We start from the raw sequence: 16,054 nt of genomic DNA, 5'->3' as shown, positions 1-16,054 counted from the left end.
CTTGGGGTCACTCCTCCTGGGGACACCCCTGGTGGTGCCTCCCTCTCCATCCCCCCGTAGGGAGCTCAGTGTCCCTGTCCCCTGTCGGTGTCCCTGTCCCCCGTCGGTGTCACCTGTGGGGCGCAGACACAGTGAGGGAACACGGGGGGGGTCCCGGTGCTTCGGTCACTTTATTGGGGGGTCCCCGTGTGGGGCTGCTCCGGGGGTTGGGGGGCACGGGATGGGGATTGAGGGGCAGGAGTGGGGTTTGGGGCCCTGGGTTTGGGGGAGGAGTGGGGCTGGGGGGCAGGGGTTGGGCTGGGGGGCAGGGTTAGGGATTGGGAGGAGGGTTTGGGGCCTGGGGTGGAGATTTGGGGTTTGGGGGCAGGATGTGGGATTGGGGGGACAGGAGGTGGGATTTGGCGGGTAGCACAGCAGGCGTGGGATTGGGGGCGGGATTTGGGGTCTGGGAGTTTGGGGTTTGGGGTTCAGGGTCAGGATGCAGGCGGGGGTCTGGCCCCAGAGCCGGGGGGGCCGCACAGGGGGTGTCGCCGGGCCCCCCTAGGCCGGGAATTTGCAGATGAAGGGTTTGCGCTCCCCGCAGGCTTCGCCCTCCCAGGCCATGAACCCTGCGGGAACACGGAGCTGGGGCAGGGGACACGAGGGACACTGCCACAGCCCCAGAGACCCCCTGAGCCCCCTGTCCCTCCCGGACACCCCCTGACCACCCTGTCCCTCCCTGGAGTCCCCTGTCCCTCCCGGACACCCCCTGACCACCCTGTCCCTCCCTGGAGTCCCCTGTCCTTCCCTTACACCTCATGTCCCTCCCTGTCCCTCCCCGACACCACCTGGCCCCCCTGTCTCCCCTGTCTCCGCTGACCTCCCCAACCCTTGGGTCCTCTTCACCTGCCGAGTCCTCTAGGGTGGCACAGGGATGTCCCCAGGCCACTGTCCCCACCCCCGGCTGCCCGGTGTCCCCTCACCTGCCGAGTCCTCTAGGGCGATGCAGGGATGTCCCTTGGGGGCATCGTCCCCCTCCCAGGCCCAGTAGTGCCGCGGGGACCCGTCAGCCCAGAGCCAGCCCTGGCGCTGTGACAGGGACGGGACACGCAGGTGACACAGGGGACACACGGGACAGGAGGGACAGGGGGGACACACAGGACAGGTGACACAGGGGGACATGGGGACAGGGGGACAAGAGGACGGGGGGACAGGGGGGATAGGGGGTACAGAGGGATGGGGGACGGGGACAGGTGATAAGGGGGAGCAGGGAGGACAGGAGGTAAGGGGGACAGGTGACAGCACACACAACAGACAGGTGGCACTGCAGGGAGGGGACAGGGTGTCACCAGGAGGGGACACCCAGGTGCGACAGACAGGGGTCAGGACAGGTGCAGGGAGCACAGGTGACACTGCAGACCGGCGGGGGACACACAGGTGACACCGGGATGTGACACATCAGATGTGACAGCCCCCCCCAGCCCCTCGAGGCCACGCACCCGGCGGTGCAGTCCGATCCAGACGCTCTCCTCCCTGTCCCTGTCCCTGTCCTTGTCGCCGTCCTCATCCTCCTCTCCCCGCCGCGGCCGCCGGGCCAGGAAGGCGGCCAGCGCCCGGTGCTCCTCGGGGCTGTGCAGCGACGCCAGGTGTCCCCCGCGGGTGGCCTGGCACCACGCCTGGGGACAGCGACACGTCCTGAGGAGGGGGTCCTGGGGGGGGTTGGGGACCCCGGGACCCCCCCAACACCCACCTCAGCCCTCCTCCAGCTCAGCTGCTGCCCGATGTAGCCGTAGCAGTGTCCATCGAAGGACAGCCACCCCCGGGGACACCTGGTGGCCTGAGCCACTGCGAGGGGGGACAGCGGTGTCACCGTGACCCCCCAGAGCCAGCCTGGACCCCGCGGGGGTGGATTTTGGGGGCGGGGTCGTGCTGTTTGGGGGGCTGAGGCGGGGGGAAAGAGAAGGAATGGGGGGCAGAGGGGGGCAGGGGGCAGCTTGGGGGGCTCAGGGTGTGGGGAGGGGGGTCTGTGGGAAATTGGGGGGGGTCTCAGGGTGCGGTTGGAGGTCTCAGGGGGAGGTTTGGGGTCTCAGGTGCAGTTTGGGGGTCTCAGGGAGCGGTTTGGGGTCTCACCCGGCAGGGAGTGGGGCAGCACCAGGCACCCCAGCAGGCAGAGCCCCAGGAAGGCGGCGGGACCCATCCTCATCCTCCTGCAACTGGGAGGGGGGCTGCAGGGGGCGGGGGGCTGCCGGGCACCCACCCTGGCACCCACCCTGGCACCCAGCCCTGCCCCGCAGCGCCCCCCCCTGCGGCCCCCACCCCCCACCTCCTCCAGCACTCCCAGGACGCCCCCAGCATCCCCACAACGCTCCCAGCACCCTCTCCAGCACTCCCGGGCTGCCCAGGACCCCCTCAGCACCCCCAGGACCCCCCAGCATCCTCCCAGCACCCTCACGATCCCTCCAGCACCCCTAGGACTCCGGTACCCCTCGAATCCCCCGGGTTCCCCAGCACGCCCAGGACCACCCCCAGACCACCCAGGACACCCCCAGCACCCCCAGGACTCCCTGGTACCTCACCCCAGCACCCCCCGGAGCCCCAGCACCCCCCGGAGCCCCCAGCACCCCCCGGAGCCCCCCGGCACCTGCGATCCCCGGTCGCGGTCCGGGCTGAGCGGTGCGGGGCCCCCCGGGCCCGTTTATAGCCCCCGGGGCGGGGGCGGGCCCGGAGCACCCACCCGTGAGCCACCGCCCCCTGGCACCGCATCAAAGGGACAGCGACACACAGGTGACACCCTGGGCCGCACCCCTGGGCCCCCCCGGGCACACCTGGGGACCCCCGGCCGCTGTCCCCGCTCTTGGGGTGCCCGAGCAGGGACCCCCGGGGGGAGCGGGCACTGCCAGCGCCCCTTCGGTGTCACCGGAGTCACCGGGACAGCGCCTGGGGGTCCCCGGAGGGTTCTTGGGTCACCTCAAAGGGCAAAGGGGGTCACCCACCGGCCAGGGGGGCTCGGGGTGGGTGACAGCTCCGTGTGAGACCCCCAGGATGGCACCGAGCTGGGGGGGACAGGAGGGACAGGAGGGATGGGGGGGGACAGGAGGAGACAGAGAGGGGACAGAGGGGACAGGAGGGACAGGGGAAACAGGAGGGGCCAGCAGGAGACAGGAGGGCACAGAAGGGGTCAGGGTGCCCCCCGCCCTGAGTGGGGAGAGGGGGAATGAAGGTGCCGGGGGGTGCGGTCAGATAGGAGATTGATAGGGGATCTGAAAGGGATTGATAAGGGATTTGATAAGGGAGGGAGTGTGGCCCCACCTGCGGCGGACACGGACCGAGGGACACGGACCAAGGGAAAAAACAAGGGACAGACAGAGGGACACGGACCGAGGGACACGGACCGAGGGACATGGACCAAGGGAAAAAACAAGGGACAGACAGAGGGACACGGACCGAGGGACACGGACCAAGGGACACTGACGGCCACCCGCGGCCTGGGGTCCCAGCCAGCCCCCAGCGGTGACCCCGCGGTCCCCACGACACCTGGGCCGGGTCCAGGGGACAGATCCGAGACCCCCTGGCCGAGGGGCTCCGGGGGGGACACAGCCTCGGCGTGGGGACAGGGACACTCCGAGATGGGTCCGGGGTGATGGCTGTCACCAGATATGGGGTCGGGGTGCGGGACACAGCCCGGGTGCCGGGGGGTGACAGTGACCCCAGGGGACGCTCGCCTGGCGGGGGGAAGCCCTGTCCCTGTTCCCGTGCTGTCCCCTCATCCCGGAGGGGATCTCTGGCCCTGTCCCCAGCCTGGCCCTTCTCCGGGGGATGTCCCCCGTCCCTGCGTCTGCTCTGTCCCCGCTGACGAGTGGCCCCTGGTCCCTCTCTTGGGCGTGTCCCCGGTCCCTGTCCCCAGCCCCTGTCCCCTCTCCCGGGGGTGTCCCCGTCTCCTCTTCCAAGCTGTTTCCGGTCCCTGTCTCTCGGGGTGTCCCCAGTCCCTGTCCCCTCTCCCGGGGTGTCCTCAATCCCTCTCTCCTCTCCCAGGGCTGTCCCTGTCCCCTGTCCGTGTCCTGGCCCCTCGCCCGCCGGTGGCTCCGGGCTGGCGGCGCCGGACGGTGGCGGCGGGGACGGAGGGAGGGGACCGTGCCAGCTCGGTGCCAGCTCGGTGCCACCGGGGCGCGGCGACTCCCAGGCCAGACACGGCCCAGGGGCTCTGCGCAGGGCCCGGCCCAGCCGCCGTGCCCCGCTGAGCACCCCCGTCACCGCCCGGGGACAGGAACGGGAACGGATCGGCGGGGACGGATCGGCGGGATGGGGATCGGTACGGGGCCGGGGCCGGGGGTCGGTGCGGGCACGGGGCTGGGCACGGGGCTGGGCACGGGGCCGGGGCCCGGCACGGATCAGAGGGGTGGGCACGGATCTCCAGGCATGGGTACAGAGCCGGGGATGGGCATGGGGCCGGGGATGGGCGCGGGTCACCGAGACAGGAACGGATCTTCGCGACGGGCACAGATCCGGGGATGGGCACGGGGTCGGGGATGGGCATGGGAGCGGAGATGGATGTGGATCACATCCACACGGGACGTGACGGGCACGGATGGGCACGGGACGGAGACGGGCACGGATCAGCGGGATGGGCACAGATCCCGGGACGGGCACGGATCAGCGGGACGGGGGTGGGCATGGGACCGGGGATGGGCACGGATCTCTGGGACTGGCACGGATCTCTGGGATCACCGCCCCCGCCATGGTGCTTGTGATGGCCGTACCCACCGGGCCCCCCGAGATCACCCCACGGATGCAGCCCCGGCACCCATGGACACAGCCCCCCATGGACACAGCCCCCCATGGACACAGCCCCCCATGGACACACCCATGGCTGCACAGCGGGGTCACACCAAGAGCCTTTATTGGCAGCAGGTCCAGGGCAGTGTCCCCCGCCCGGCCCCCCAGACCCCCGGGGTGCCCCCCAAAGCCCCGGGATGCCCCCCCGACCCCTGGTCACTTCCCGGGGGCGGGGGGCGGTTTGTCGAAGAGCCCCGCGATGTCCAGCATGGCCTGGCGGATGTTGCGGCCGAAACGCTGCGAGTCCTGCGGGCAGCGCCCCTCAGAGCCCGCCCGGACCCCCGGGGGGCACACGGACACCCCCAGGGGGCACCCGGACCCCCCCGAGCGGGATCTGAACCCCGAGAGTGGGACCCGGACCCAGAGAATGGGACTGGGATGGGGTGGGGATCCCACAGGATGGGATTGGGGTCCCACAGGAGGGGCTGGGACCAGCAGGGTGGGAGTGGCATGGGGTGGGGTCCCACAGGGGGTGACTGGGATGGGATTGTGGTCCCAGAAGAGGGGGCTGGGATGGGGTTGGAGTCCCGTGGGGGAAGCTGGGCTGGGGTGGGGGTCCCAGGGGATGGGGCTGGGCTGGGGGTCTCACAGAGGGGTATTAGGATGGGATTGGGGTCCCACAGGAAGGGACAGGGACAAGATGCAGCAGCATCAAGATCAGGGTCAGGGGCTGCCCAAGACCCCCAGGTAACCCCACAGGTGACCTGCTCAGGTGATCCCATGGACAGTGAGTGCAGCTCTGGGGGAGCCCCCCGCCCCCCCGTGCCCCCTCGCCCGGGGAACCCCCGGGCCCCCCTCACCGTCTCGGGGCTGGAGAACTTGCTGGACACGTGGAAGGTGATGAGGTTCTCCCCGGCGATGATGTAGGACACTCCATAACCATCGTCTGCCACCTGCAGTGGGGGGCCAGAGGGGCCATGGGACACCTGGGGACACCTGGGACCCACCCGGGGCACCCACCTGGGCTGTGGGGTTGGGGTGAAGCCGCCTGGGTCCCCCCCATGTGGGTCTGGGGGCTCCTGGTGTGGGGCACAGTCCTACCCAAAGCTACGGTGGGGATGCAGTGCAGACCCCCAGAGCCCACCCCGCAGCCCCCCCGGTGCCCCCCGGCACTCACGGGCCCGAAGCCGCCGCCGCTGGAGACGTGGTCGGGGAATTTGTTGAGGTCGAACATCTTGAGCTGCTGCTGCGGGGTCTGGCTGGTGGAGAGGCGCCAGGGCTCCGCCAGCACCTGTGGGGCGGTTCGCTGCACCTTGGGGCGCCCCACTGTGCCCCAGGGCACCCCATAGCATCCCACGACACCCCACTGCACCCCCGGGAACCCCATAGCACCACAGGGCTCCGCCAGCACCTGTGGGGCGGTTCGCTGCACCTTGGGGCGCCCCACGGCAACCCGGGAGGCCACACTGCGCCCCACAGCTCCCCATGGCACCCCACTGCTCCCCAGTCTCAGAGCGAGAGTCCCCTCTGTGTGCGGTGACACCACGGCACGGGTGGCAGCTGCCCTTTGTGCCCTGCCGCGCCCCCCCGTGCGGCTGGCCGTGTCACTCGTGTCCTCCCGGTGCCCCTCTGTGTCCCCTCGTGCTCGCGCCCCACAGTGGCTCCGTGCGCTCCTCCCGTGTCCTCGACTGTGCCCCCTCGTGTCCCGCGGTGTCCCTCAGTGCCACACTCGTGTGCTGCTCCCAAGCTGCCCCCTCGTGTCCCTGTCCCTTGTCCCCTTCGTGTCCCGTGTCCTTCGGTGTCCCGTGTGCTGCTTCCCCCGTGTCCCCCTGTGTCTCGTGTCCCCTCTCCCGTGTCCCCCTGTGTCCCTGTCCCGTGCCCTCCCATGTTCCGTGCGCCCCCATGTCCCATGCCTCCCCGTGTCCCCCACGTGTCCCTGTCCCACGTCTCTGTCCCGTGTGCTGCTCCCTCTGCGCCCCCCTGTGTCCCATCTCTCGTCTTCCCCTGTGTCCTTGCCCCGTGTCCCTGTCCCGTTTCCCCTCGTGTCCCGAGTCCTGCCGTGTCCCGTGTCCCGCCCCGTGTCCCCCACGTGTCCTTGTCCCGTGTCTCTGTCCCGAGTCCCGTATCTCCCCCGTCTCCCTGTCCCTGTTCCGTGTCCCGTGTCCCCCCGTGTCCCTTGTCCCCGCCCCGTGTCCCCGCCCCGCGCTGACCTTGGCCAGGAAGGGGCTCTGGGTGCCGAGATATCGCGACATCAGGTAGAGGCAGAAGAGGTGGCGGTCGATGCCCGAGCCGGTCATGGCGAGGCGATAGAGCTGCTGGTGCTTCTCCGCCGCCGCCTTGAACAGCCGCTGCCGCTCCGAGCGCTGGGGGGAACCAAACTGCACCCCAAACTGCGCCCCAAAAACTGCACCCCACACCTGAACCCCAAACTGCGCCCCAAAAACTGCACCCCACACCTGAACCCCAAAAACTGCACCCCACATCTGAACCCCAAACTGCGCCCCAAGCCTGAACCCCAAAAACTGCACCCCACATCTGAACCCCAAACTGCGCCCCAAAAACTGCACCCCCACACCTGAACCCCAAACTACGCCCCCAAAACTGAACCCCAAACTGCGCCCCAAACCTTCACCCCACACCTGAACTCCAGAAACTGCACCCCAAACCTGTACCCCAAAACTGCCCCTGCTGCCCCTTTGCGTGCTGGCGAGGGGTCAGGGGGCTGAACCCCAAAGTGCGCTACAAAGTGTGCCCCAATCAGGCACCCAGCACCCTGTGGGGACGGGGACCTCTGCAAGGGACAGGGACACCCATGAGGGGTGGGGACACCAATGAAAGATGGGGACATCCACAATGGATGGGGACATCCATGAAGGATGAGGATAGCCATGATGGATGGGGGCATCCATGATAGATGGGGGCAACCATGAGCGATAGGGACAACTGTGAGGCATGGGGACATCCACAGAGGATGGGGAAATCCACAAGTGATGGGGTCCCACAAGGGATGGGGATACCCGTGAAGGATGGGGACATCCACGAGGGATGGGAACTTCCTTGAAGGATGGGGACCCCCCCAGGAGTGCCAAGGAACCCCCAGAATGACATGGAACCCCATGAGGGTGATGCCATCCCCAGGGTGTGGTGGCCGTGCCAGGGGCAGTGGCACCCCCGGGGGACATTTCCGTGTCCCGGTGTCACTCACGCTGTGCTGGGGGTCGGCCATGCTGCGCACGAAGGCCGTGGCCTCGGCGGTGCAGGAGCGCACGGTCTCGGTGCGGCCCTCGCGGAACAGCCGCGTCATGGACGCCTCGTACGTCAGGCAGAAGGAGCCCTTGTCCTGCGGGGATGGCGGGCCAGGGATGGCGGGGTGGGCCTGGCCTCATCCCTGCAGGAATGTCCCACCTTGTCCTGGTCATGGCCCAGCCCTGCTCCCTGTGAACATCCCATCCTGCCCTGGTCCTGCCCCATCCCGTCCAATCCCATCCCGTCCAATCCCATCTCGTTATCCCATCCCATTCCATTCTGTTATCCCATCCCATCTCATTCCATTATTCCATCCCATCCCATTATCCTATCCCATTGCATCCCATTATCCCATCCCACCCCATGCCAGGGATCCCATGAATCCCATCCTACTCCATTCTATTTGATCCCTGTCCCACCCCCATCTCCATCCCATCCATATCACACCCTACCCCATCCCGTTCCCATCCCTATTCCATACCACCCCGTCTTGGCCCCATCCTGCCCCATTCCCACCCCATTCCCGTTCCTCGCACAGAAGTGTGCCAGCTGCAGGGCGATCTGGATGAAGATGTCGGGGCTGGTCTGCCCCATCCCATTATCCCATTATCCCATTATCCCATCCCCTGGATCCCATTATCCTGTTCCCTCCCATGTATCCCATGATCCCCGCAGCTCACGCGGAAGTGTGCCAGCTGCAGGGCGATCTGGATGAAGGCATCGGGGCTGGTGCGGCAGCGCTTGATGAGCCCCTTGCCGAAGGTGGAGAAGGGGAAGCAGCAGAAATCCACGTCCTCGGCCAGCGCCCGTGCCACCCGCAGCGACGCCTCGATGGCCGCCACGCCCTGGGGACACCGCACGGCATGGCACCCTCACCTGTACCCTCACCTTTACCTGTACCTGTGCCTGTGCCTGAACCCACACCTGTGCCACCTAGAGCAATACCTCGATGGCCGCCACGCCCTGGGGACACCACATGGCACAGGGTGGCACAACATGGCACCCTCAGCTGTACCTGTGCGCACACCTGTGCCACCCCCAGGGACACCTTGATGGCTGCCGTGCTCTGGGGACACCGCATGGCATGGCACCCTCACCTATACCTGTACCCACACCTGTACCTGTGCGCACACCTGTGCCACCCCCAGGGACACCTTGATGGCTGCCATGCTCTGGGGACACCGCACGGCATGACACAGGGTGGCACCCTCAGCTGTACCTGCACCCACACCTGTGCCACCCACAGCGACGCCTCGATGGCCGCCACACCCTGGGGACACCGCACGGCATGGCACGGCGTGACACCTTCACCTGAGCCCACACTTGTACCTGTCCCCACCGCTGTCAGGCCCCGTCCCCACCCCTGTCCCCGCCTGTCACCCACCTCGGGGGGAATGTCCCACTGCAGGCGCTGGGGGGGCGCCAGGTGTCTCTTGGGGTCCCCCTTGCAGTGCCCCCCCTCGGTGTACCCCAGCTGGAACGTGTCCGTGGCCAGCATGAACTGGAGGGGGACATGGGGACATTGGGGAGGGGGGGCAACGACCCCTTTGCCCCCCAAAACCCCTGGCCCCAAATTCCACAACCCCCCAGAGCCCAAATTCCATTATCCGCCCAAACCCCAAATCCCCAGGACCCTCAGCCCCCCAATTCCATGAACCCCCAAACCCGAATTCCCAAGACCCCAGTTCTGTGCCCCCCCCAAGCCCCCAATTCCACAACCCTACAACACCCAAATCCCCCGGCCCCTCAATTCCATAGTCCCCCAGGCCCCAAATCCCCTGACCCCCAAATCCGATGGCCCTCCAAACCTTGGGCTCCCCAAGCTCCCCGACTCCCCCAATTCCAGTACCCCCGTCTCCCCCCGACCACCTCCTGTCACCCCAATTCCCTGAGGCCCCCAATTCCAGTCCCCCGCGGCCCCCCAGAATCCTGACCCTCACCCCCAGGATGGCCCCCACATCTTCCCCCCCGTCCCACCCCCAAATGGGGGTCCCCAGCCCTTGGGGGCACCCGACGGCGGTGATGGTGGGCTCCCCAACTGAAGGTCCCCAACCTGGGGGTAGCCCATAGGGGTGCCCCATAGTGGTCCCCAACCGAGGGTCCTCAGCCCTTGGGGTGCCCCATTGTGGGGTTGTCCATGTCGGGGATGTCCCATTGAGGGTGTCTCCACCCCGGGTGTCCCATTTGGGGTGTCCCCCCCCGGGATGTCCCCCCAGGTGTCCCATTGGGGTGTCGCCCCCGGAGTGGCCCGGTACCTCCCAGAGGTGGCCCACGATGGGGGCGTCAGCCCAGGAGTGCTCGGCGTTGGCGCCGACCTTGCCGTTCTTGTAGACCACCAGCGTGAAGGACTTGTCGAACCAGCTGGGGGCGGCACGGCGGGGTTGGGGACACTGGGGGCGTTTGGGGGGCACTGGGGGATACTGGTGGGGTTTGGGGAGCACTGGGGGAGGTGGCTGGGGAAGGTGCGGGGTTTGAAGGGGCGTTTGGGGGATCTGGGGGGGTTGGCGTGTCTGTGGGTACTGTGGGGATGTTTCGGGGTGCGGGGGTGTTTCGGGGCACACACCGGTCGTGGCAGCGGGGATTGGGCTGGGTGAGGATTTGGGGTGTCTGTGGGTACTGGGGCTGTCTGTGGGCACTGAGGGAAGGTTTGTTGGCTCGGGGTGTGTTTCGGGGTCCGGGGATGTTTCGGGGCACACACCGGTCGTAGCAGCGGCCGTGCAGCAGGGACTTGGCGTAGCTGTCCATGCAGCCGGGCCGGGCGGGCTCCTGGCCGTGCTCCTCCTCGTCCAGGGTGAGGAAGAAGGCGGCGCGCTCGATGGCGTCCAGCGCCGTCTTGTTGGGGCCGCGGCTGAAGAAGCGCGCCCGCGCCTCGGCCCAGGGCACCCTGCGCGCCCCCGTCAGCCCCGGGCACCGCGGGGACCCCCTGAGACCCACCAAGGGCCCCCAAGACCCCCACCCACGGGGGGGACCCCGGGTCTCTGTGCCCGCTGCCGGCGGTGCCCGCGGGGTTAGGATGGAGACGGGGACAGGGGACAGGGATGGGACAGGGATGGGACAGGGATGGGGACAGGACACCCTTCTTGGCTAGGGTTCCCAATGCTCCCGATGCTCCCAGTATCCCCATTATTCCCAGAGTTCCCAGGTGCCCAGTATCTCCAGCGTCCCCATTATTCCCCGTGTTCCCATCATACACATTGTTACCATTATTCCCGGTGTTCCCAGAGTTCCCAGTTGCCCAGTATTTCCAGGATGCCCATTATCCCTGTTATTCCCATTATTCCCAGAACTGCCATGTGCCCACCATCCCCATTATTCCCAATATCGCCATTACTCCCGGAGCTCCCCAGTGCCCATCACCCCGATTATTCCCGTTACTCCCATTATCCCCACAACTCCCAGAGCTCTCAGGTGCCCACCGTTCCTGTTATTCCTGTTATTCCCATTGCCCCCATCATTCCTGAAGCTCCCCGGTGCCCACCATTCCCACCATTCCTTTTATTCCCGTTATTCCCGTTATTGCCGTTATTCCCGTTATTCCCATTACTCCTAGAGCTCTCCAGTGCCCACCATTCCCATCATTCCCATTATTCCCATTACTCCCGGAGCTCCCCGGTGCCCACCATCCCCACTATTCCCGTTATTCCCCATTATCCCCGGAGCTCCCCGGTGCCCACCATTCCCGTCATTCCCCCCCACCATTCCCGTTCTCCCTGGCTGCCCGCCCACCTCTCCCCGGCCGTGAGCGCCGCTAGCCGCTCCTCCCCGGGCTGCGGAGCCGAGGGATCATCCAGGATCCTCTGGAATTGCATCTCCAGGTCGGCGGGGGCCAGCAGCTGCCCGCCGTAGTACAGCCACACCTTGTAGTAGCGGCCCTTGTGGTACACGGCCAGGTGTTTGCTGTCCGTCAGGTGCAGCAGCGTGTCTGGGGGCGGCACGGGGGCGGTCAGGGCGGCGGGGGGACCCCCGGGTGTCCCCGGGGCGCTGTCACCTCCCCCGGGCCCGTACCCGTCTCCTTGCCCGGGATGCGGGTGGTGTTGAACATCCGCTCCGACTGGTACGAGCACATGGGGACCACGCCCAGCGCCATCATCTGCGGGGGTCACAGAGGGGTGGCGGTGTCCCCATCTCTGTCAGCCCCCTCCAAGTGCCCCCATGGTGACACTGCCCTGCTTCTGTCCCACAGAGTTCTCCTCAAATCCACGGGATCCCCAAAACCCAGCCCCCTCTCTAAAATCCAGGGGGCCCCCGCAACTCCCTCAGCCCCACCAGCCACTCAGGACCCCCCAGCCCCATGGGCCCCCCCAAACCCCCAGTCCCATTGGACCCCCCAGGTCCCCCATTCTCCTGGGATCCCCCAAAACCCACATTTCCCCAGTCCCATGAGATCCCCCAACTCCTGGAATCCCCTAAACCCCCAGTCTCATGGGATCCCCCAAACCCCAAGTCCTACTGGACCCCTCGACTCCTGGGATTCCCCAAATCCCCCCCAGTCCCATGCGATGTCCCCAACTCCCAGTCCCGTTGGACCCCCTCCAAGTCCCCCATTCCCCTGGGATTCCCCAAACCCCCAGTCTCATGGTATCCCCCAAGTCCTTCAGTCCCCACGAGATGCCCCAAGCCCCTCAGTCCCATGGGATACCCCAAGTCTCCCAGCACCCTGGGATCCCCCAGATACCCCAATCCCATGGGACCCTCAACTCCTGGGATCCCCCATACCCCCCAGTCCCCAAACCCCTGGTCCCATGGGCCCCCTCATCTCCTGCACCTCCCAAGTCCCCCAGTCCCTAGGATCCCCCAACTCCCCCATTCCTCTGGTATCCCCCAAACCCCCGGCCCCGGGGACCCCCCTGGGACCCCCCGGCCCCCGCAGTCCCTCACCGGGGGGATCTCCCCGCGGTCCAGGCGCCGCCGGTAGAGCAGGATGGAGTGCACCACGTTGGCCGCCCGCGCAGCCTGGACGGTGCTGGGGGTCACGTACAGGAAATCCTGGCGACAAGGGACACGCCACGCGTCGCGGGTGGTGCCGGGGGGGTCCCCGGGGGTGGAGGGTGGGTCGGGGGTCCCCCAGCGCCCCCTTACCATGGCATAGTAGTTGCTGTTGACCATGAGGGGGCTGCGGCCGCGCAGGTAAATATATTCCTCCCACCAGTCACTGACCTGCGGGGATGGGGACAGGGGACGGGGACAGGTGACAGGGACAGGGACGAGGACAGCAGGAGGGAGAGAGAATAGGGACAGAGGAGAGGGACAGGGGACAGCGGGAGGGAGAGAGAACGGGGACAGGGGGAAGGGACAGGAACAGCGGGAGGGGACAGCGGACAGGGTGAGGGAGAGAACAGGGACAGGGGACAGGGGCAGGAACAGGAATGGAGACAAGGAACGGGGACGGGACAGAGACGGGACAAGGGATAGGGGCAGGAACGGGGACACAGAGACAGGGCAGGGATAAGGGTTAGGAGACAGGGACAAGGACAGGAGACAGCAGAAAGGGACAGGGATGGGGGCAGGTGAAAGGGACAGAGACAGGGGACAGCAAACAGGGACAGAAGCAGGGGACGGTGACGGGGTGCAGCACCCTCTGCCCCTCCCGCTCCAGCCAGGACACCCAGGAGACCCCAAACCCCTGGGACACTGTTCCCGGCTCCCCGCCCCGAAGGCTGCAGGGTGTCCCCGCTGTCCCGCAGGTGTCCCCGCACTCACATAGTTGGTCGTCCACCAGGACTTGAGGCGCAGGTAGCGCTGCAGCCGCGGCGCCGTCTTCTCCTGGAACTCCTTGGCCAGCGCCGCCATCTCCGCGTACTTGTCATCGTCCAGCAGCGGCCGCACCGACTCCAGGTACTGCGGGGAGGGGACACCGGCCGTGTCACTGTCACCGTCATCCCGCGGGCCCCCCCGGCCCCACGGCGACGGCGTACCCGGGCGATGGTGGCTTTCACGGGGGGCACGGGCAGCTTGGGGAGAGAGCTCTGGAAGCTGTAGAGAAGGGGCTTGCGGATGGACATGATCTTCATCAGCGCCTGCGGGAGCCCCGGCGGCAGGAGGAGGGTAACAGGAGGAGGGATGGGGTGAGGATCCACGGCTCCCACGGCTCACAAAGAACTCCCGGCACCCGCAGCTCCCACAGCACCCACGGTTCCCAAAACATCCCCAGCTCCCAAAGAACTTCAGGCACCCACAACTTCCACAGCACCCACGGCTGCCAAAACTCCCACAGCTACCAAAGCTCCTACACCAGCCACAGCACCCGCGTCTCCCATGGCTCCAACAGCTCCCTGAGTTCCCACAGCTCCAAAGGGTCCCAAGTCAGCCACAGCTCCCACAACTTCCGTGGCTCTCACAGCTCCCACAGCACCCAAAACTCCCACAGCACCCATATCTCAAATTGCTCCCACATCTTCTAAAGCTCCCACATCTCCCAGGACTTCCACGGCTCCCATGACTCAAATGGCTCCCACAGCACGGATCTCCACGGCTCCCAGGGTTCCCACAGATCCCATAGAGCCCACAGCAGCCATAGGTCCCACAGCACCCAAAGCTCCTACAGATCCCACAGCTCCCACACAACTCCAGGTACCCACAGCTCCTGAAGCACCCATGGTTCCCAGAATTCCCAAAGCTCCCAAAGCTCCCACAGCTCCCAAACTCCCCAAACTCCCGCAACTCCCAGATCTCCCGCAGCCCCCGGCGCCGCTCACAATCCACAGGCGGGTGCTGCGGCTCATGCGGCCGTGGGGCTCGAACATCCAGCCGTGGTAGGATAGCAGCAGGCGGAGCACCCTCCGGAACAGCAGCACGGCCGCCAGCCACGCGCCCGTGGAGAACACCACGGTGCTGACCACCGTCCGCGCCTCGGGGCTCAGCGCCTCGCTGGGGACACGCGAGGGACACGGCGTCAGGGGGGGACAGGAGGGCTGGCATCCCTGCCCTGGGGGTGTCCCCAGTGGGGCTGTGCCCCTGGAGTGGAACCCTCCGGGGATGTCCCTAAGTGGGACTCCTTGAGGGACATCCCCAAACAGAGATGTCACACGTTTCCTGCACGTTCCAGGTTTGGGGTCCCTCTATGGGACAGGACTGAACCCATGGGGTTGAACACCATAAGGGACATCCCCATAAGGGACATCCCCAAAGGGAGATGTCACACGTCTCCTGCACCTTCCGGGCGTTAGGGTCCCATGAGGGACATCCCCGAACGGGGCCGTGCCCACGGAGTGGGCCCGTGCCGGGTGCAGCCCTCCAGGCTTGTCGCATGTCCCCAAGGCCGCGCTGGCCTTTGCGCTCTCTCCACGGGACAGCACCGGTGCTGCCACGGGGGTTGTCCCCGCCGCAGGAGGTGGCCGTGTCCCCGCTCACCTGTGGGGCAGGCAGTGCTTGATGCGGGCGATCAGCCCCAGGGACGGGTCCACCTGGCAGTAGCAGGAGCCGGCGGTGGCCAGCACCACCACCATCCAGCTGGAGGGCGAGGCGGGGTACACGCCGGTCAGGAAACTGTTCTGTGGGCACAGCGGGGTCAGCCGGGGGACAGCGGGGTCCCTCCGGCGCGGGAGGGGACACGGGCGGCCCCCAGCCCACCTTGGCGCGGACCAGGCGCTTCTTCCACGAGTGGACGGCGGCCAGGTAGAGCTGGCGCACGGCCTCGCGGCTCAGGTGGAAGTCCAAGCCCTCGGGGGTGACCGTGAACTGGAAGGCCACGGCCTGGTGAGCCTCCGCCATGGTGGCGACCTGCAGGTGGCACCTGCGGGGGGGACACCGGGGCGCTGGGCACGGGCACGGCCACCTCTCGCCCCGCCCCCGGCACGGAGAGCGGGGACCCCGGGGTGGTGGCACGGTGGGTGTCCCCTATCCGTTGTCACCCCCGGGGGGCGGTGGCAGGCCGGCGGTGGCCCGCGGGAGCCCCCCCGCCCGTGTCACAGCGGTGTCACCTCGGTCTCGCAGCGGCGTCACGTGGCGCTGGCGCGGCGCCCACTGAGGGAAGGGTCAGCGCTGTCGCCAGCCCGGAGGGGACATCGGGGAGGACACCCCAGCCCCTGCCCCCCGCACGTGGCGCACGCTGTCCCCT

The 16,054-nt window shown here is 67.4% G+C and overlaps 2 protein-coding genes across 2 annotated transcripts; both read right to left on the bottom strand.

Annotated features, from left to right (window-relative positions):
• Positions 1-540: 540 nt before the first annotated feature.
• Positions 541-2,176, bottom strand: LOC136362003 (rheacalcin-1-like). The gene is made up of 5 exons (XM_066320277.1): positions 2,110-2,176; positions 1,730-1,824; positions 1,481-1,655; positions 963-1,073; positions 541-608 (listed from the first exon to the last, which is right to left on the bottom strand). Exons 1-5 carry the CDS (start codon positions 2,174-2,176, stop codon positions 541-543), a joined length of 516 nt encoding a protein of 171 aa, XP_066176374.1.
• Positions 2,177-4,958: 2,782 nt separating this feature from the next.
• CPT1B (carnitine palmitoyltransferase 1B) lies at positions 4,959-15,745 on the bottom strand. The gene is made up of 18 exons (XM_066318923.1): positions 15,568-15,745; positions 15,349-15,488; positions 14,694-14,865; positions 13,914-14,015; positions 13,699-13,836; positions 13,078-13,155; positions 12,877-12,984; positions 12,004-12,088; positions 11,725-11,920; positions 10,697-10,882; positions 10,254-10,359; positions 9,383-9,499; positions 8,679-8,843; positions 7,958-8,092; positions 6,963-7,115; positions 5,930-6,043; positions 5,613-5,705; positions 4,959-5,058 (listed from the first exon to the last, which is right to left on the bottom strand). Exons 1-18 carry the CDS (start codon positions 15,706-15,708, stop codon positions 4,969-4,971), a joined length of 2,319 nt encoding a protein of 772 aa, XP_066175020.1. The 5' UTR covers positions 15,709-15,745; the 3' UTR covers positions 4,959-4,968.
• Between the last annotated feature and the right edge of the window lie 309 nt (positions 15,746-16,054).

The sequence above is a fragment of the Sylvia atricapilla genome, chromosome 5 (genome assembly GCF_009819655.1).
Source record: "Sylvia atricapilla isolate bSylAtr1 chromosome 5, bSylAtr1.pri, whole genome shotgun sequence".
Classification (NCBI taxonomy): domain Eukaryota; kingdom Metazoa; phylum Chordata; class Aves; order Passeriformes; family Sylviidae; genus Sylvia; species Sylvia atricapilla.
This window is presented reverse-complemented; position numbering and strand designations above follow the sequence as displayed.

What these genes read in the sequence shown, in the direction of transcription:
- CPT1B (XM_066318923.1), bottom strand. Translation starts at nt 15,708, where the DNA reads ATGGCGGAGGCTCACCAGGCCGTGGCCTTCCAGTTCACGGTCACCCCC. An exon ending in AAGCACTGCCTGCCCCACAG is followed by an intron (nt 14,866 to 15,348) that starts GTGAGCGGGGAC and finishes GCGTGTCCCCAG; the next exon opens with CGAGGCGCTGAGCCCCGAGG. An exon ending in TGGCCGACCCCCAGCACAGC is followed by an intron (nt 7,116 to 7,957) that starts GTGAGTGACACC and finishes GGTTCCCCCCAG; the next exon opens with CGCTCGGAGCGGCAGCGGCT.
- LOC136362003 (XM_066320277.1), bottom strand. Translation starts at nt 2,176, where the DNA reads ATGGGTCCCGCCGCCTTCCTGGGGCTCTGCCTGCTGGGGTGCCTGGTG. An exon ending in GCTGCCCCACTCCCTGCCGG is followed by an intron (nt 1,825 to 2,109) that starts GTGAGACCCCAA and finishes CCCCCCTCGCAG; the next exon opens with TGGCTCAGGCCACCAGGTGT. An exon ending in CGCCCTAGAGGACTCGGCAG is followed by an intron (nt 609 to 962) that starts GTGAGGGGACAC and finishes GTGTTCCCGCAG; the next exon opens with GGTTCATGGCCTGGGAGGGC.